Source organism: Oncorhynchus kisutch, linkage group LG12 (assembly GCF_002021735.2).
Source record: "Oncorhynchus kisutch isolate 150728-3 linkage group LG12, Okis_V2, whole genome shotgun sequence".
Taxonomy (NCBI): Eukaryota; Metazoa; Chordata; class Actinopteri; order Salmoniformes; family Salmonidae; genus Oncorhynchus; species Oncorhynchus kisutch.
In genome coordinates, this window is record NC_034185.2 from 53781581 (window position 1) to 53803105 (window position 21525).

The 21525-nt window shown below is 42.7% G+C and overlaps 1 protein-coding gene and 1 long non-coding RNA gene across 2 annotated transcripts; both read left to right on the plus strand.

Annotated features, from left to right (window-relative positions):
- Positions 1-469: 469 nt before the first annotated feature.
- LOC116376444 (uncharacterized) lies at positions 470-3976 on the plus strand. The gene is made up of 3 exons (XR_004211805.1): positions 470-1105; positions 1522-1645; positions 1810-3976. It is a non-coding gene; the product is annotated as an uncharacterized LOC116376444 (long non-coding RNA).
- Positions 3977-5508: 1532 nt separating this feature from the next.
- Positions 5509-13246, plus strand: LOC109901259 (zinc finger protein 19-like). The gene is made up of 3 exons (XM_020497308.2): positions 5509-5987; positions 9128-9249; positions 10107-13246. The coding sequence occupies exons 1-3, from the start codon at positions 5705-5707 to the stop codon at positions 11301-11303; spliced, it is 1602 nt and encodes a 533-aa protein (XP_020352897.2). The 5' UTR covers positions 5509-5704; the 3' UTR covers positions 11304-13246.
- Positions 13247-21525: the final 8279 nt, after the last annotated feature.

Consider the following 21525-nt stretch of genomic DNA (forward strand, 5'->3'; position numbering starts at 1 on the left):
ATCAGTTACGCAGTAAGAGCTTTTGTCTCCAAAACATTACAGTGTAAAAAGTGTAAAGGATTTGGCCATGTTTCAAATGGGTGGAGTATACAGATCGGGGTGAAGAATGGCCTTGTTGCAATTGTGGTTGGGATCATGGCCCAAAGTTTGTGGAGTGCCCTGTAAGGGTAAAGGAGGTTGAGGTGGCAAAAGTAAGGGCGGTACATCAGAGCTCCTATGCGGTGGCAAGCAAAATAATTGAGTGAGCAAGTGAAGATGAAGAAATGGTAGTTGATGCACCAATACCCATAGTCAATAGGCCTATTTGTCAACCAAGAGAACCGGACATGCTGTATGTAAAGAAAGTCTATTTTTGGGCTTTCATTGCAACTGTGATAAACTGCACGCCTCAAGTAGAAAGGAACTCATTGTGACTAAGACAGGGAAAGTATCTGGGTCTTTAGGAATTCACAGCGGAAGATTTACAAGGGTTATTGGTGATGGAAGATGTGCCACCCTCCCAGGCTCCTGAGCCTGTGAAGGGATCAGACATGGATTATTGATTTAAACAGATGAAGACAGGAGCATGTTGAGTGATTTTTGGGTAGTCGGTATGAGTATTTTTATTCACATTTTATTTGATTCCGCACAGTTGGCGGCGACAATACACCCCTTTGCGTGTAGTTCGACATGAAACCCAAAGAAGAAGTGTAAACGGAAATTAACAGCGACCAAGAACAATTTCCACGTTCGAGTTTTTGTTGATATTTATATGTTTATTAACACCATGGAACTCAAAATATGAGTAATTTAACTGCACAACATCACATACTTACAGCACTTGGCTGACAGATGTTATCAAGGTAACGCTAACAATGGCTAACAGTATGGTTTTTCACACTCAAATAGCCTCCATTATGGAGGTGCTAGCAAATGCAGCCATGGCAGAGGTCTGTAAACTCGTAGATGACGACTATGCAGTGTTTCGTTTGGAAATAACTCAAAGCCAGAAAGAAAACAGGGCATTGCGGAGGAGACTACAGCTACTGGAACTGAGGGGAGCGCGTCCTCGCCAGTCGTCCCAGTAGTGTCAAGATCCTCGAACGATACAGAGGAAAGGCAAGAGGTACTGTACATGTTGCGGAAGGCTGAGTTTACGCAGCCTGTCGCAGCGTTCACCTCTGCACATGTGTTCAGATGTGTTACCCAGAATTGGGTCTTGGTCATTTTTTGGATAGTAAGTTAAGTAATTAGTAAGCTATGTAATTGCAATTTTGAGCAAAGAAACAATATGATATTCTAACCAGATTCTTATCAGATTCATGATTTACTGCATTTCCTATTATTAACTCAATGAAAACATTGTGATGTATGAACATAATACATTTATCAATAAATAGTATATCAATAAGTTATGAGAAGTGTTACCTTACATCGCTACCAATAATAATCAGTGTCAAATCTGTCAATAGTGTACAATATACTATTGAGCATTGACAGTAGCTAACCTAACCATCTCTTTTCCCCCAATCACTCTCTCAGGTGAAGGGCTGGAGGCCACAGGAGTTGTGTGAAGCCAGCGGGACACAATACATGGAGAGATGACCAACCAATCACAGTCGATGAGGGGAGTGGAACCTCAACCCAGCATGTTATCATAATAGAGGTTAGTGTCATAGTATTGCATCAAATGTGGCCAGTTTATTTCAGAAAGGCTCCCCTCAGCTATTCATTTGCTTACATGTACATCCAGATTTATCTGCCATAAGGGAGCTTGTGAAACCAATTTTACTCATGTACTGGTAACAACCTCCTCTCTTCTTGTGTCAGTCTTCAGATGCAGAGGCTGAACATCATGGGGTCAAGCAGGAAAGGACTGAAGGAGAGGAGGACCTACAGCAAAGCAGAGACATCCAGACGGGAGCTCCCCCTGTAGCCACGGAGGACACCGGTAGATGAGGTGACTGTGAAAGTGGAGGGCGACGCTCCTCCCACAGTGAATGCAGATAGTCACCTAGGAGACAGACACTCACAGGGCAGAGATTTCTTAGAATACAGGGAAAGCTTAGAGACAAATCCAAACGCTGTCACCCACTCCACTTTCCACCCGTTCTGGGATCGCGACCCAGTGTCCATGTCAATGGGGCCTTCCGATTCACACGACTGCACCCTTTTGGATCAGGCATTGAACTCAAACGACAGGGCTAGAGCCCAGGCCCGGGGAGGGGAAGTAACATCAGGCAAAAAACAGGGGGTGAAACTCTTTAGCTGTACCCAGTGTCATATATGCGCTTCGCCCAGGATGGAAACCTGAAGAGGCACCAGAGGGTACACACAGGGGAGAAACCTTACAGTTGTTCCCAGTGTCGCATGCGCTTCGCCCAGGCTGGTGACCTAAAGAGGCACCAGAGGGTCCACACAGGAGATAAACCCCACAGCTGCCCCAAGTGTGAGAAGAGATTCTCCCACCAGCACCATCTGAAGATGCACCTGAAGATCCACACTGAAGTGAGGCCGTTTGCCTGTACGCACTGCGGGAAAAGGTTCTCAGAGAGGAGCTACCTCAGGATACACCAGGAGAAAAACCATTCCACTCTATAACATAGAAAGTAACCATTCGAATCGATAGCTTCTGACGTTTACATCAAACCCTGCATTAAAGACAAAGATTAACTTTCATTGTTGTCAGCAGAAAAGATCCACAGATGCATTTGGAATAATGAGAGCCACAGATTTCAGTGTTGAATATTCCTGGGTAGAATATTGCATTCAGGCATTGTGCCTAAAAAGTCTGTTACATATTGTGTTTGTACTGTACTGTGTAGGCCAGTGGTCACCAACCTATTCTGAGTCAAGTTCATTTTCACTGATCTCTCGCTCAAATTTTTTTGAAACATTACTTAACAGTTCTGTAAGAATGAGGTTTGTGCAGTAGGCCTAATACATTAGCACAGCATATTGAGTATATGCCTGGCCTGCCAATATTGGCCTTCTCAGACCATATTTCAAAACTCAAGCTTTGATTACAAAATAGATCAGTTGGTGTAGCAAATTGCTGAGCATAAATTGAAATGATTTGTTTATTTTATTTTACTGGACTGATTGTCATGGTGATTTCAATACAAATGGGAACTCGGTAAAAAAGGTGGTCAAATCAGGATGTCAGTGATTTTCAGGTTGGAAAGTCAGAGGTCTAGATAGATGCCAGAGTTTCTGACTTGGAATTCATGACCGCTCCAAAAAAAAAAATCCAGTTGGATCTCAATAGTTCCCAGTTGTTTTGAACACAGCATTAGTCTCAGTGGAGGGCGAGAACAGCATAGGTTCCACTTCTCACAGTCACTGCTGTAATGAGTGTGCTGAGTCAAGAAGCAAGTTCAGGGAGTGAGTGTTGGAAATCTTCCTCTGCTTTTCAAATATGAACTCAGAACAGGAATAGCTTCTACCAATCAAAGGTTAGAGAGCTATTTTAGTAACCACATCAACTGCTTTCATTGAGCTAACTTCCCACTTATGTAACTTCGTTGGTGATGTTTCCCTGGTTACCATAGCAACATCTGATCTCACTTTGCATTGATAGCCCTGCTTACTCGGTCTGTTAGAAGTGCCACAATTATCGTTTTCTACAGGTAAGATGTCACAAAATCATTTAGACCAGTACACACACACTTCTTCCACAAGAATCTGCTGTCCAGATCGACTAGCCCATCTTGACATTGTTTCATGAGAGAGGGTATGTACAGTTGATACAAGCTGCTACCACAAAAAAAGAATACCCTGCTGGATCCAGTGTTCATTTCTCAACCCCAAAGTTGCTTCCAGTCAGATGTGCTGCAGAGATACTAAAGTTATCACAACCCAGTGTATTGCATTTTTACTTCAGACATCTCCCAGGTATGAATCTTGACCAAAACATTGGTATCACATTCACTGCTTGCATTAGTTCTGTCTTCATGTTAGGATAAAAAACAAAAGTCCAAATAAAATGAATGATCTACATTTGCAGTTAAAAGAATGAATCTCAGATGTACAGTGTGCTCTGCTCAGTTAACTGAGAGGTGCCCCAAAGGGAAGGGCTTCAGCCCAGAGAGGACTTCATGAACATCCAGTTGTTTTCAAAATACATTGTGAAAAAATTGCTTTTTCATTTACTTAGCTTCCACAATGCCTTATTGACTTCTCTTCTCTTCTCTATTGTTACAGTTGGCATGTACTGTGGTATTCTAGAGACTGTATACAAGTCTAGTAGTCAAGAGTAAATATTTCTGATAAAATGTGTGATCTAATTGCCCCACAATCCAAAGTAATAAGGTTGACATAGTGGTATATCAAAGTAATCAGACCAATTATTTTACTACATTTAACTTTGACTATAGTTAACTGCTTTGACTATAGTTAACTGCTTTTAAAACAGGTAAAGCAAGTCCCACAATTTTACTTCATGTAAAATTACCATCTAGCTATTATTATTCTTTAGCACTCTTACTCCTCTTACACCATTTAAGATAGAAACGCCATTCAAACTTTAAAACAAGTGTTTGATATATTTTCTACTTTTTAAACTATTAAGCTTTTTGTCCATCTACTTTCATGGGATTTACACATCATTCTAAAGGGCCCATTGTGACATGACTTCCAACTTTCAACTTTTGACACAAATCAGCAACTTTGACCACTTTCCCAACAAGTTAGACAATAACTTAGAGCGAATGAAAGAGATCCAGAGAGGATGCGTTTTAGAAAGGTTGCGTTTATTGCCATGGTGATCAACTGCACTGCACTGACGGAGCGGTCAAAGATAAATGTGGTAGTTGCAGCAGCAGAGAAATATTAGGGTGTGAGAGATTTTAGAGCAGAACATCTACAGGGAGTTTTGAGAGAAGGGGTTCCATACTCCCAGGACTGGTGTAGGATCTCTTGGGGCCAAAGTAGTGGGATGGTAGGTTTTGGGGGATAGTGTATAGGTGCAGGGTTAGATGATGGTGCAATTTAAATGTTTCCCTTTTTCTCTTTTTTTGGGAACAAAATGTACAATTCACACTCCGACCTGTGAGTAGCAGCAATACACATTCCTGAATTAGATGTGCAAATGCTGTATGTAGAGGATAAACAGATGAACTCTACCACTGGGTAGGGGAGAGGCCAAATGTAAGCTCAGAGCTGTTTTGATAGATGTGTGGCAGAAGAGGTGGGATTCTGAGCCCAAGGGCCAGGATTTATATGCCCTCTAAAGGAAGGTCAGTGGACCAAGATTCAAAGGTCAGATTAGGAAGTTAGAGGTGGTGTTTGGTAAGCATATGAATGCTTTGAGTCTGGAGTGCATGGTTGATGTAATGGTGGAGCATGTGTTGTATTGCTGCAGGTATGTTGAAGAGAGGGAGAGATTTAAGTCTAGGGTCTTTAAGGTTGGGGGATGGGAAAGGGTCTGTTGGAAGTTAGTAGGGCTCTTTTTTATTTTCTTTATTTTTCTACCAAAGTAGAGCTTTGGGAATCATGATTGACCACGCACTCCAGCACAATAGGTGGCGGCATGCACATTTAAACGTTTGTTTAAGACCGCCAATCTACTGAAGAAGTAAACGGAATCAAGAACGACCAGCGGCCAATAACAATTTCAACGTTTTTGTTATTTATACGGTTATAGGCGTTATTAACCCTGGAACTCAAAATATGACGGGCCTTGTTTGATAGATGTTATCTAGGTAACGCTAGCTAGCTGTTAACAATGGCTAACTGTGTGGTTTTTCACACTCAAATAGCCTCCGTTATGGAGGTGCTAGCGAATGCAGCCGTGGCAGAGATCTGTAAACTCGTAGACGACGACTATGCAGTGTTACAATTGGAAATAACTCAAAGCCAGAAAGAAAACAGGGCATTGCGGAGGAAACTACAGCTATTGGAACTAAAGGTGGCACGGGAGCGCGCAGAGAGGACAATGCGAGAGCGCTTCGTCGCCAGTCGTCCCAGTAGTGTCAAGATCCTCGACCAATACAGAGAGATGGCAAGAGGTACATTTTGCAGAAGGACGAGGCTTCTGGGCCTGTCGCCCCGTTCCCCTCTGCGCATGTGTAACTTTAGATGCGTTATTAACCACATAGTTAATTATCCAGAATTGGGTCTTTGACAGTTTTGAGATATTATGCAATAATTCATCTGATTACTTAGCAATCGTGCACAAAGACACTATCATATTCTAACCAGATTTGTATTTTTTACGGCATTTCTTATTATTTACTCATTGAAAATAAGATGATGCATGGAACATAACTTATTGGCATACGATTTATAGATTGATTACGTTAAGTGTTTGTTACCTTAAATCCGTGCCAATTCTAGACAGCGTATGTGTCTGAATACCCATACTACATACTGTGTACCCATTGTCGCATACTATGTAGAAAGTATCATTAGTAAAGAAATATGCAGTATGCAACGCAGTAGCTGCTCCTGACTGGCTGAGTAGGTGGGGCAGGGCTGAGTGTGGGTGGATTTTTACAAATTCAACAGACATTACGTTAACCAACCTGATAATGGCTAATTTCCAATTTGATTAATTTCTCTAAACTCTAAATAGAATAGGAATAGAGCTTTAGCCCTACTCAGGCTGGTTATAGGAAACTTGCCACATTAGACCTACACTGTAGCCCAGAGGTCAGCCTGGTCTCATAGACTAGACGTAACATTGTAAATGTAAGTCCGGGAGACCAAATTAGTATGATATGTTAGGCATGGTTACACCTTTAACTACTTTTAAGGTACTTTGCAACTACATAGCATGTTAGCTAACCCTTCTCCTAAACTTAACCCTGACCCCCTAGCCTAGCTAACTTTAGCCAGCTAACCCCCTAGCTAAAATATGTAACATATTTTGAAAATTTGTAACATATTGTAAGTTATGCAAATTCGTAACATATCACACAAAATGGGTGATGGACATCCACAAAATAATACATACCATACGAAATGTAACATATCATACTAAATAGAGTGTACGGATTTATGTACAGAATCATACGAAATGCTCTGAGACAAGGTTGCAGGGGTTAGGCAACCCTGGAGTGCTACAGGCACTTCATGGTTTGGATTTAACTGACCTGGAAGATTTATGTACAGAATAAGTTTTTGAGAAGGGTTAGCTAACATGCTATGTAGTTGCAAAGTACATAAAAAGTAGTTAAAGGTGGCAATTAGCTAAAACTGTCCATCATGAGATTCAGACTCGCAACCTTTGGGTTGCTAGATGTTTTGCACTATCCGGCTAACGTTGTTGCCTTAAGTAACCATCTGCCTTATGTAACCATACCTAACATATCATACTAATTTAATTTACATTTACTATGTTACTTCTAGTCTATGAGATCAGGCTGACCTCTGGGCTACAGTGTAGGTCTAATGTGAGGTCTAATATAACCAGCCTGAGTAGGCCTACATTTCTATTCCTATTCTATTTAGAGTTTAGATAAATGATGTGTTGAATTTAGGAAATCGCTGAACTTAGCTCAGTTGGTCAGGTGTGTGTGGTGCCTAGTTGGAACAAAATCATGTAGTACCTGCAGCACTCCAGGAACAGGGTTGCTTACCATAGCCCATATATCCAATTTTTTTATTAAAATAAATTGTTATACCTTTATTTTCTGAACGTGTCAGAGTTATTGATGTCATGTTAATCAGGCCTTTTGATTTTAACATATGGATTGTTTTAGTCAGTTAATAAGAACAATTTCTTATTTTCAATGACAGCCTAGGAACAGTGGGTTCCGGGGCAAAACGACAGATTTTTACCTCAGCTCGGGGATTTGATCTTGCAACCTTTCGGTTACAAGTCCAAAGCTCTAACCACTAGGCTACCTGCTGCCCATTTAAAAAGTACTGAAGACAGAAACAGAATTTGGTTCCATTTCAACATATTTATTAGTGAAACCAGAATGCTGTAACATATATTTTGTGTGGAAATGTATATATAAAAAAATGAAATATCACATTTACATAAGTATTTAGACCCTTTATTCAGTACTTTGTTGAAGCACCTTTGGTAGTTTGCCGGATTTGCCGAAATTTCTAAAAATCTGTTTTCGCTTTGTCATGGGGTATTGTGTGTAGAATGAGGGGAACAAAAATTATTTTGCCATTTTAGAATAAGGCTGTAACGTAACAAAATGTGGAAAAAGTTGAGGAGTCTGAATACTTTCCGAATGCACTGTATATAAATTACATCAAAATAGCCTAGTACACACACCAAAACTTTTCAAATGTTCAAATAACAAGGCGGACAGTCGGATGCATCGCAAATTCAGAAGCCCTGGACATCAACATAAAACTAAAGCACTGATCATTGGGAACGAGATCAGAATCACTGGCAAGGCTTCATCCATACGTTAAATAATTAAATAGGTAAAGCCTAGCCTGCAAAACTAAAACAATCCATGTTCAAATCAAAAGGCCTGATTAACATGACATCAATAACGCAGCCACATCCCGAGTCCCCAGTGCCGACACGTTCAGAAATCAAAAGATGAAGTATTTAGTTTAAAAGCTCTGACGATGGGCAAGAGAACAATAAACACGTTTCAATGATGTAGTGCCTACAATTCAATACTCAATTATTTTAAGGAGAACAAAATCTACATCTTCCCATTAAGTAGCTTAGTTTTGCTTAGTTTTGTTGTTTGACTACTCAAAGAGAAGTAGGGCCCATCACTCGCAGCCCACCTCTTCCAATGCATTGTGGAAAAGTGTGCATCTATTTCTACTAGATAAAGAGCTGAGATGAGTATAACATCCTGGCATTTAAACCATCAAAACGTTCAAAAATTCACATAATATAGAACATTCTATTTTATCGAATACTGGGAATGTGTAATGCGCGATTGCATTGTTTCACTCTATTCGGTGATTTCAGTAGTGCATCCCTTTATCTAATTGATCGGCTGTTGTCAAAGGCGGAATTAGTATTTAAGGTACACTAGATTTTTTTCATTGTCGCATACTATTACACTTTGTTTTCACATACTCAAACAGCATACTATTTAGGATGCAAGTATGGGCATTCGGACACAGTCAAAACTGTCAATAGTGTACTATATAGTGTTGAGCATTGACAGTAGCTAACCTAACCACCTCTAACCCCCAATCACTCTCTCCGGTGAAGGACATCTCACTGGAGACCAAAGGAGCTTTGTGAAGCCAGTGAGAGACAATACATGGAGACATGACCAACCAGTCACTGTTGATGAGGGGAGTGGAACCTCAACCCAGCACATGGTGATAGAGGTTAGTGTCATAGTGTACCATAAAAAAATGACAGTACATTAAATGTGGCTAGTTTATTTCGGGGCTCCCGAGTGGCGCAGTGGCTTAAGGCACTGCATCTCAGTGCTAGAGGTGTCACTACAGACCCTGGTTTGATTCCAGGCTGTATCACAACCGGCTGTGATTGGGAGTCCCATAGGGACTGCCCAGCGGCGTTAGGGTTTGGCCAGGGTCGGCTGTCATAGTAAATAAGAATTTGATCTTAACTGACTTGCCTAGTTAAATAACAGGTCAATTAAAAATACAAATTTTAAAAATCAGAAAGGCTCCACTCAGCTATTCACTTGCTAACATGTGAAACAGCTTTTGTGGAGCGATGGGTAACGATGCTTTGTGGGTGACTGTAGTTGATGTGTGCAGAGGGTCCCTGGTTCGTGCCCGGGTATGGGCGAGGGGACGGTCTAAAGTTATACTGTTACATCGATGCTGTTGACCCGGATCACTGGTTGCTGCGGAAAAGGAGGAGGTCAAAAGGGGGGTGAGTGTAACGGATGTCAAACGGCTAGCTAGTTAGCGGTGGTGCGCGCTAAATAGTGTTTCAATCGGTGACCTCACTTGCTCTGAGACGTTGAAGTAGTGGTTCCCCATTGCTCTGCAAGGGCCGTGGCTTTTGTGGAGTGATGGGTAATAATGCTTCGTGGGTGACTGTAGTTGATGTGTGCAGAGGGTCCCTGGTTCGCGCCCGGGTATGGGCGAGGGGACGGTCTAAAGTTATACTGTTACACATGTACATCCTAATTTATAGAGAGACTTCCCTTTGACATTGTTATCCAATTCAACTCATGTACTGATAATAACCTCCGTTCTTCTTGAGTCAGTCTGCAGATACAGAGGCTGCAGGTCCTGGAGGATCGTCTCTGGTAAAGCAGGAGAGGACTGAAGGAGACCCACAACAAATCAGAAACATCCAGACTGGAGTAGCGGCTGGAGTGGCGCCCCCTGTAGCCACAAAGGACCTCACCTCCTCACCCCAGCCCAGGGCAAAATGCAACATCACAGAGAACAGTGGAACAATGAACGAGGTCCTCAAGTCAGAGACAGACACAGAGACTTTAATTGTAACACAAAGGCTTTTACATACAGGATCTGTCCTCAGGTCAGACCCAGAGGGGCTGGGGCCACTGGGCTGTCCTCCTGCTCCCGGCTCAGAGTATTTACTTTACGGTAAACTGAGCCCAAGGACAGTTAATTCCCAACGGGACGCATTAGAGACTGGCAATGATCCGTCTTGTTCCTACACTACAGAGATCGAGCCTGGCAACATATCCTTGGGTTTAGAGACACAGAATGATCTGTCTAGAGGGAACTTGAACCAGTACAGTAGTAGTGTATACACTGAAGGGTGCCTAGATAAGAAAGGGGGGGTTATAGTCGTAGATGAAGTGACTGTGAAAGTGGAGGGTGATGCTCCTCCCACATGGAATGTAGATTGTCATCTAGGAGACAGACACTCACAGGGCAGAGATTTGTTAGATTACAGGGGAAGCTTGGGGACAAATCTAAACGTCGCCACGCACTCCCCTTTACACGCGTTCAGGGATTGCGACCCAGTGTCCACGACGATGGGGCCTTCCGATTCACACAGCAGCATCCTTTTCAATCAGGTATTGAACTCAAAGGGCCAAAAGGCCAAGGCTCAGGCAGTGGGAGCAACATCAGACAATAGTAATGAGAAACAGTTCCTCTGCGTGTTCTGTAACAAAGGCTTCAGCTGCCTCCAGAAGTTGGAGATCCACAAGAGGGTCCACACAGGGATTAAACCCTTCAGCTGTACCCAGTGTCACATGCGCTTTGCACACTCGTCCAGCCTTAAGAGGCACCAGAGGGTCCATACAGGGGAGAAACCCTACAGCTGTACCCAGTGTCACATGCGCTTCGCCCAGGCTAGCAACCTGAAGATACACCTGAAGGTCCACATGAGAGAGAGGCCGATCGCCTGTATGGACTGCGGGAAGAGGTTCTCCGATAGTTGCTACCTCATGATACACCAGCAGAAAAACCATTCCACTCTATAACATAGAAAGTAACCTTTGGGGGGAATCACGTGACCCTTGAACGAGATGGGGGCATGAACTAAGAGCTCTGCACAAGTAGTTTCCAATTCCTAATATTACCTCCACTCCAAGTTCAAACTCCTTTAGCTTTAGTAAAAAAAAAGTCATGGCGGCTACAAAAGGCGACACTACAGGTGACATTTTTACCCGGACTCGAGCATTAGTGATGGAAAAAGCCTCCAAGAAGAAGCTAGCTCCAGAAAAAGCTAGCTCCAGAAAAAGCTAGCGCCAGGAGCAAGATGACCCGCTCCCCCCCGAGGCCCAACGAATGTCAACCTCGCACTCTGTCGAAGACATCCTTTCTGAGTTGAGATCCAAACGTACAGAACTCAACACTAAATTAGATGCCATTAATTCTCAGCTCAGTGCGATAGTGACAATCCTGGAAAACGCTTTTCCTGACATCAACAACAAGAACCATAAACGCGGGGCGCCTGGACAAGGCATAGGGGCGAATCCTATCCATGGAAAACTTATTGACAGATGCCATGGAAACAATAGCATATGCTAAAAAGAAAATAGAGCATCTGGAAGAGAAAACAGAGGACCTGGAAAACCGGGGGCTAAGGAATAATTGTGTTCTATTAAATCTGGGCGAAAAAGAAGAGGGAAACATGCCACTGATCCGCTACCTGCAAGACAAACTTCCCGAGTGGCTCCACCTGTCCACCGACAGGCCCATAGAACTCGAGAGAGCTCAGCGAGCACTGAGGCCCCCACCAGCAGCCAGACAACCACCATACGTTTCCTGAGATTCACCGACAAGGAACGAGTCCTACAGGCGGCGAAAAACAACACCATCACAGTGGGAAACGCCAAACTCACTTTACACCAGGACCTGTCAGCTGGAATACGCCGAGAGTTTGACGAGGTGAAGAAACACTCCATTGACCGAGGCATCTTCAGGGGATTCAAATACCCAAACGAGCTCAGGGTTCTGCGACACGTCAAAACTCCCGAAGAGGCTAAACGTTTTTTGAAAAACAATCCTGGTCAATGAGAAACGGACCATTGACTAAATGCGATTAATGTCATTACTAAAGGAGGTAAGACAACATATAAGCCGATATCCAAAGACCCACCCGCCCCGCTAAATGTCATTATAGCCGTCCAATCTATATTTATTTTCCTTTAGCTGAGAGGGATAGGCTCTATAGCATAACCTAGGCCTACTAATGTTTCAGCCTACTTTTATTTCCATGTTTTTTTGTTGCTATTATTACTTGTTGTTCCCTATGTCCCTTGGGGGAGGTATATGTAGGCTGGGCTATTGATTTTATTTTCTCCCTCTTTTAGTGTGGTCTGGACGGGAGCTACGTTGTCATTTACTCAATGCGGGTCGGAGAGGATGAGGCATTTCTTTGTTGGGGAAAGGGAGACGTTGTGCGTTACTAACTGTTCCCGGTTCTTGTTTTTTTCGGAACACAGAATTGAAACTGAGCGGGGGGGGGGGTAATAGATCCGACGGGATGTGTTGTTGTTTGGGAACTCGGCTGGGGTGTTCAGAGATTGTCATTTTATGTACACCATTTATTTTCCTTTTATGTGAACGCAGCTGTAACTATTATCCACTTTTACCCAGCGATGACTTGCACTAATGTTCGATTACGATTCGATGACTAGTACCTTAAATCTATTGACATGGAACTGCCATGGTCTAGGGCATGCAATACAATGGAAAAATATACTATGTGCTCTAAAAAAGGAAAAAGCAGACATCGCGCTATTACAAGAGACACACCTCTGTGATGCTGAACATGCCAAACTCTGCAGAGCTTGGGTGGGACAGGTGTATTTCTCATCTTTCAAATCAAACAGTAGAGGCACAGCCATACTTATCCATAAAAATGTTCCATTCATAATTGACAAAAATATATCTGATCCGGATGGGAGATTTATTTTGATAACTGGGTCACTGTATGGTCAACCAATTACTATCTTAAACATATATGCCCCTAACACAGATACTCCTGCTTTCATGTCAAAAATGATAACCCTGTTCAATGAGCATTGTGTTTCCTTTGGCGTGGTGGCCAGAGATTTTAATTGTACCCTTAACCCAACCCTAGACAAATCATCTCAAGTCCCCACCACAAATCCTAGATCTGCAAAGATGTTGAACTCTCTTACTAAAGAGATGGGACTGATAGATATCTGGAGAGAGACTAATAGCTCATCTATGGACTATACATACTACTCTAATGTCCATAACACCTATTCCCGTATAGATGACATTTTTATCCCAAAGAGTTTCATAAATTCAGCCACATGTACAATCGGACCCATATCACTTTCAGATCACACCTTTGTCCACCTCCGCTTTGACCTCTGCAAAAACATCCCGAGGTCAAAGAGCTGGAAATTCAACACCTCCATGCTATCAAACGAAGCGTTCCATACATGGGTAACTACATGGATAGACAACTACACACAAGACAACAAAGATTCTCCTGTTTCTCCGGCCACAATGTGGGACGCTGCTAAAGCCACACTAAGAGGGAGCTGGAATGCTGTGAAAAAATACATAAACAATCCCCAGACAGCACCTCCTGGAGTCAACTTAAAGCAGCCAAAGCCAAACTGTATTTGGACTACACTCGGGAGATAAAAAAAAAAGTTTTCTTTACTAAACATAAAAATACCATGAGTATAGCAATAGGCCCAGTAGATTGCTTGCTTACCAATTAAAAAAAGAGCAGTCAGAGCGTACAATCATGGCTATCCGAACAGCAGAGGACGAGGTCACATATGACCCAAAAAATATCAATTGAACTTTATGATTTTTACTGCAAATGATATACCTCTGAGAGAAAACACACGGAGGCAGAAATCCACTCTTTCCTAGAGGGAATCTCGCTACCTAAACCACCAGAGACCGACCAAGAAGATCTCAACTCCCCCTTCACTCCTGAGGAGATCCTGGAGGCAATTACCTCCATGCCACCTAATAAGTCCCCAGGCCCAGATGGATTCCCCAGAGAGTTCTACAAAGCTTTTTGGCCCCAGCTCAGCCCTATCTTCATGCCAATGCTGGAGGATTTTTGCAAAAACGGAGTTCTCCCAGACTCAATGCACACAGCTTGCATTACAGTGTTGCTCAAAAAGGACAAGGACCCTCTATCCTGCTCGTCCTTCCGGCCCATAAGCTTGTTGGATTTCGACTACAAAATAATTACCAAATTGCTTGCCAAAAGACTAAACACTCTTCTTCCCAAAATAATAAAAGCGGACCAAACTGGATTTATTAGAGACAGATACTCATTTGATAACATTCGTCGTCTTTTTGATATTATTGATCAAGTAAACGCACAGAAGACACCTGTCCTGCTGGCTTCACTGGATGCTGAGAAGGTGTTTGACAGGATGGAGTGGAGCTTTCTGTTCTCAGTCTTAGAAAAGCTTAGAAGAGCCTCTGGCAGAGCTGATAAGGAGCAATCCAAGTATTATGGGTGTTTCTGCAGGTGGCCTGCAGCACAAGATTTTGCTTTACGCGGATGATGTCTTGCTCTACATATCCAACCCTGAGAAATCCCTCCCATTTTAGACAATTGCTCAGTATGGCAAGTTTTCAGGTTATAAGATAAATTTTAACAAATCCACTGTCTGCCCTCTCAATATTACACTCACCAGCTCTATGAAGACACTATGTCCTTTCCAATGGAAGACACAGGGGTTTCATTACCTCGGGATCTTCATAACACCAGATCTGAATAGCCTTTTCAAGGAAAATGATCTTCCACTCCTGGATGGAATCAAGAACGATCTCCAAACCTGGATCTCCCTCCCAATTAGCTTAGTAGGAAGAATTAATATCATCCGTATGAACATCCTCCCTAGACTGAACTATTTATTTCAGATGCTCCCATGCTATCTCCCAGTTTCCTTTATCAAAACAACAAACCAAAGCATCACCAAATTTATATGGGGAAATAAAAAACCTAGGATCAAGTTCTCCACTCTATCGAAACCTGAATCTAACGGTGGTCTTGCCCTTCCCTCCCTTCAATTGTACTACTGGTCTGCCAGTTTGATATGACCCCGTGTATCTATCTTCTTAATGCCCAGCAGGACTTTGTTCTTGACCCTGACAGAGAAAATTCTGCTCATGACATACTTTGCTAAGAAATGTATTCTCCTATTGTGGGCCTCTAATACCTCTCCTACATTTAAAATGTGGATTGACCAGATTGTTGACTTTCTCCCTCTTGAAAAGCTCACTTATGACCTCTACAAGAGACAGCCCAAGTTTGATAGACTCTGGTCTCCACTACTCAACTATATTTCAAACTGGACAGAGTGAACGGGGGGACTAGGGAAATGTGCAGATACATGTTGTGTAAGGTGCTGTAAAATCTAAAAACAAATTATTGGCTTGTCGTCTCAGCGAAGGCTAGAAATAGCTAATAAGAACCTTGATAGTGCTGCTTCAAGTTTTATATACACTGCTCAAAAAAATAATGGGAACACTAAAATAACACATCCTAGATCTGCATGAATGAAATATTCTTATTAAATACTTTTCTTTACATAATTGAATGTGCTGACAACAAAATCACACAAAAATGATCAATGGAAATCAAATTTATCAACCCATGAAGGTCTGGATTTGGAGTCACACTCAAAATGAAAGTGGAAAACCACACTACAGGCTGATCCAACTTTATGTAATGTCCTTAAAACAAGTCAAAATGAGGCTCAGTAGTGTGTGTGGCCTCCACGTGCCTGTATAACCTCCCTAAAACGCCTGGGCATGCTCCTGATGAGGTGGCGGATGGTCTCCTGAGGGATCTCCTCCCAGACCTGGACTAAAGCATCCGCCAACTCCTGGACAGTCTGTGGTGCAACGTGGCGTTGGTGGATGGAGCGAGACATGATGTCCCAGATGTGCTTAATTGGATTCAGGTCTGGGGAACGGGCAGGCCAGTCCATGGCATCAATGCCTTCCTCTTGCAGGAACTGCTGACACACTCCAGCCACATGAGGTCTAGCATGGTCTTGCATTAGGAGGAACCCAGGGCCAACCGCACCAGCATATAGTCTCACAAGGGGTCTGAGGATCTCATCTCTGTACATAATGGCAGTCAGGCTACCTCTGGCGAGCACATGGAGGGCTGTGCGCCCCCCCCCACACCATGACTGACCCACCGCCAAACCGGTCATGCTGGAGGATGTTGCAGGCAGCAGAACAGCAGATGTTGCAGGCAGTTCTCCACGGCGTCTCCAGACTCTGTAACATCTGTCACATGTGCTCAGTGTGAACCTGCTTTCATCTGTGAAGAGCACAGGGCGCCAGTGGCGAATCTGCCAATCTTGGTGTTCTCTGGCAAATGCCAAACGTCCTGCACAGTGTTGGGCTATAAGCACAACCCCCACCTGTGGACGTCGGGCACTCATACCACCCTCATGGAGTCTGTTTCTGACCATTTGAGCAGACACATGCACATTTGTGGCCTGCTGGAGGTCATTTTGCAGGGCTCTGGTAGTGCTCCTCCTTGCACAAAGGCGGAGGTAGCGGTCCTGCTGCTGGGTTGTTGCCCTCCTACGGCCTCCTCCACGTCTCCTGATGTACTGGCCTGTCTCCTGGTAGTGCCTCCATGCTCTGGACACTACGCTGACAGACACAGCAAACCTTCTTGCCACAGCTCGCATTGATGTGCCATCCTGGATGAGCTGCACTACCTGAGCCACTTGTGTGGGTTGTAGACTCCGTCTCATGCTACCACTAGAGTGAAATCACCGCCAGCATTCATAAGTGACCTAAACATCAGCCAGGAAGCATAGGAACTGAGAAGTGGTCTGTGGTTATCACCTGCAGAACCACTCCTTTATTGGGGGTGTCTTGCTAATTGCCTATAATTTCCACCTGTTGTCTATTCCATTTGCACAACAGCATGTGAAATTCATTGTCAATCAGTGTTGCTTCCTAAGTGGACAGTTTGATTTCACAGAAGTGTGATTGACTTGGAGTTACATTGTGTTGTTTAAGTGTTCCCTTTATTTTTTTGAGCAGTGTAATATATATATATATACCAAGCAAACACTTTATTTTTTATTTTATTATAGTTATTATTATTATTATATATTTTAATTTTATTTTTTAAGCCTGTCACATCTGTGAATGTGGAATGTGTTTTATTGGATGATTGAAAAACAAGAATAATAATAAAACTTTAAATTGAAAAACTAGAGTAACAGATTTCAGTGTTGAATATTCCTGGGTAGAATATTGCATCCAGACCTTGTAGATATATAAGCCTACAAAGTCTGTTTATACAGTTGAAGTCTGAAGTTTATCCACCATTACCAAATACATTTAAACTCGGTTTTTCACAATTCCTGACATTTAATCCTAGTAAAAATTCCCTTTTTTAGGTCAGTTAGGATCACCACTTTATTTTAAGAATGTGAAATGTCAGAATAATGGTAGAGAGAGTGATTTATTTCAGCTTTTATTGCTTTCATCACATTCTCATTGGGTCAGAAGTTTACATACACTCAATTAGTATTTGGTAGCATTGCCTTTAAATTGTTTAACTTGGGTCTAACGTTTCGGGTAGCCTTCCACAAGCTTCCCACAATAAGTTGGGTGAATTTTGGCCCATTCCTCCTGATAGAGCTAGGGTAGCCTAGGGCGGCAGGGTAGCCTAGTGGTTAGAGCGTTGGACTAGTAACCGGAAGGTTGTGAGTTCAAACCCCCGAGCTGACAAGGTACAAATCTGTCGTTCTGCCCCTGAACAGGCAGTTAACCCACTGTTCCCAGGCCGTCATTGAAAATAAGAATTTGTTCTTAACTGACTTGACTGGTTAAATAAAGGTAAAATAAATAAAAAAGAGCTGGTGTAATTGAGTCAGGTTTGTAGGCCTCCTTGCTCGCACACACTTTTTTCAGTTCTGCCCACTCATTTTCTATGGAATTGAGGTCAGGGCTTTATGATGGACACTCCAATACTTTGCCATTTTTTGTCCTTAAGCCATTTTGCCCCAACTTTGTAAGTATGCTTGGGGCAATTGTCCATTTGGAAGACCCATTTGCGAACAAGCTTTAACTTCCTGACTGATGTCTTGAGATGTTGCTTCAATATATCCACATAATTTCCCTCATGATGCCATCTATTTTGTGAAGTGCACCAGTCGCTCCTGCAGCAAAGCACCCCCACAACATGATGCTGCCACCCCCGTGCTTCACAGTTGGGATGGTGTTCTTCGGCTTGCAAGCCTCCCCCTTTTTCCTCCAAACATAACGATGGTCATTATGGCACTTGTATTTTTGTTTCCTCAGACCTGAGGACATTTCTCCAAAAAGTACGATCTTTGCAGTTGCAAACCGTAGTCTGGCTTTTTATGGTGGTTTTGGAGCAGTGGCTTCTTCCTTGCTGAGCGGCCTTTCAGGTTATGACGATATAGGACTCGACAGTCAACTGTGCCTTTATGTAAAACTTCTGACCCACTGGAATTGTGATACAGTGAAATAATCTGTCTGTAAACAATTGTTGGAAAAATTACTTGTGTCATGCACAAAGTAGATGTCCTAACCGACTTGCCAAAACTATAGTTTGTTAACAAGAAATTTGTGAAGTGGTTGAAAAACAAGTATTAATGACTCCAACCTAAGTGTATGTAAACTTCCGACTTCAACTGTATGGATGTATGTGTTGGATCACCTACTCATTCAAGGTTTTGTACTATTCTATACATTGTAGTGAAGACATAAAAATTGTGAAATAACACATATGGAATTTACATTCTTCAAAGTAGCCACCATTTGCCTTGATGACAGCTTTGCACCCGCTTGGCATTCTCTCAACTAGCTTCATGAGCAATGCTTTTCCAACAGTCTTGAAGGAGTTCCCACATATGCTGAGCACTTGTTGGCTGCTTTTCCTTCACTCCAACTCATCCCAAACTATCTCAATTGAGTTAAGGTCAGGTGATTGTGGCGGCCAGGTCATCTGATGAAGCACTCCATCACTCTCCTTCTTGTTCAAATAGCCATTACACAGCCTGGAGGTGTTTTTTATTTTACCTTTATTTAACTAGGCAAGTCAGTTAAGAACAAATTCTTATTTTCAATGACGGCCTAGGAACAGTGGGATAACTGCCTTGCTCAGGGGCAGAATGACAGATTTTTTTTTACCTTGTCAGCTCGGGGATTCCATCTCGCAACCTTTCGGTTACTAGTCCAACGCTCTAACCACTAGGCTACCTGCTGCCCCAATGTGTTGGGTCATTGTTCTGTTGAAAAACAAATGATAGTCTCACTAAACTCTAATGAACTTATCCTCTGCAGCAGATGTAACTCTGGGTCTTCCTTTCCTGTGACGGTCCTCATGAGAGCCAATTTCACCTTAGCGCTTGATGTTCTTTTACATTTTTTAAAGAAAGTTTAAAGTTCTTGAAATGTCCTGTATTGACTGACCTTCATGTCTTAAAGTAATGATGGACTGTCATTTCTCTTTGCTTATTTGAGCTGTGTTTTGCCTTAATATTGACATGGTCTTTTACCAAATAACTCATTGGCTCAAACACATTAAGAAGGAAATCAATTCCACAAATTCACTTTTAACAAAGCACACCTGTTAATTGAAATGCATCCAGGTAACTACCTCATGAAGCTGGTTGAGAGAATGCAAAGTGTGCGCAAAGCTGTCGAAGGGTGGCTACTTTGAAGAATCTCAAATATAAAATATTTCGATTTTTTAAAACTCTTCATTTAAGATGGGATTAATTTAAGATACTCTTTAAAGAGATGGGATTTCAGAAATGTCAGAAGATGGGCAGGGACTCTGCTGTCCTAGCTTCAGGGGGAACCTGGTTCCATCATTGGGGTGCCAGGACAGAGAAGAGCTTTGATTGGGATGAGTGTGAGCTGATTATGAGTGTGGGATGTAGGGTTTGAGCAGTTCCCCTTGCTGCTTTGTAGGCAAGCACCATGGTCTTGTAGTGGATGCGGGGGTGACATGGAGAACTTGGGAAGGTTGAACACAGTCGGGCTGTGGATAAGTTGCAGGGGTTTGATGGCACAAGCGGGGAGCCCAGCCAACAGAGTTGCTGTAGTCTAGACTGGAGATGACAAGAGCCTGGATTAGGACCTGAGCCGCGTCCTGTGGGAGGAAGGGTCGTACTCTACTGTTGTAGAGCATGAACCTGCAGGAGCAAATCACTGCTTTGAGGTTTGCAGAGAATGACAGGGTGTTGTCCATGGTCACACCAGGTTCTTTGCACACTGAGAGGAGGACACTGTGGTGGAGAGGACTTGGAGTGAACAGCTCCTTGTTGAGCTTGAGGTGTTGGGCAAACATTAACCTGAGATGTCTGCCAGGCACGCAGAGGGACGTGTATTTGTAGTTTTCATATTGTGTATGTAACACTTATGATTAATACAGAAAAAATGGGACTTTTCATTGAAACACTCTTTAGTGTACATCACATCTTACCCTATTCTGCATACATCCAACAGCGCTTTATAACCAATATACACTTACTAAATATACCCCCACACTAACAAACACCTACTGTACACGTCAACATAGTTTAGTCAGGTTTGTCTGATTCATTTTGATTTATCATAGCTGACTCATATTTACCCACAACATCATATTTATGTCCACCATGATGGGTTTAACAACAATGAAGTCATTCTGTAACTACAGTATAGAACTCAAATGTAGTGGGGGTGAGTAAACACTTCTTGTTGAAAGTGTGTTTATTATCTGTGTGTTTCTATGTGTATGTACCTGAAGGAGTGTATGTCTGTATCCCTTGTCTCTTCCAGGGGGAGGGTCCAGAGGTGGTGCTGGTGAAGGAGGAGGGTCTGGGGAACACCACCTCTTGAACCCACAGAGGAACCAGCTGAGCAGCACTGAGGTGAGCCCACTGTAAACTACTGTCTGAATGGTATTAGGTCAGGGCCCGTATCCACAAAGCCTCTCGAGTAGGAGTGCTGATCTAGGATCAGTTTAGCCTTTTAGCGCATAATGAATAATGGCTAGTGTCAACTCCCCCACAAGTCAGTAGTTCCATCTACATACACAAACAAACAGCATTAGGATATCTTAATGCATCTAGGAAATATAGACCTGTAAACACAGAGATACAATAAGTTGGAAATATCAACTATGACTAGATATGAATGTAAGCTTTACTTTTTGGTAGCTGATTAATAGACAACTTTCCAAGTCATATG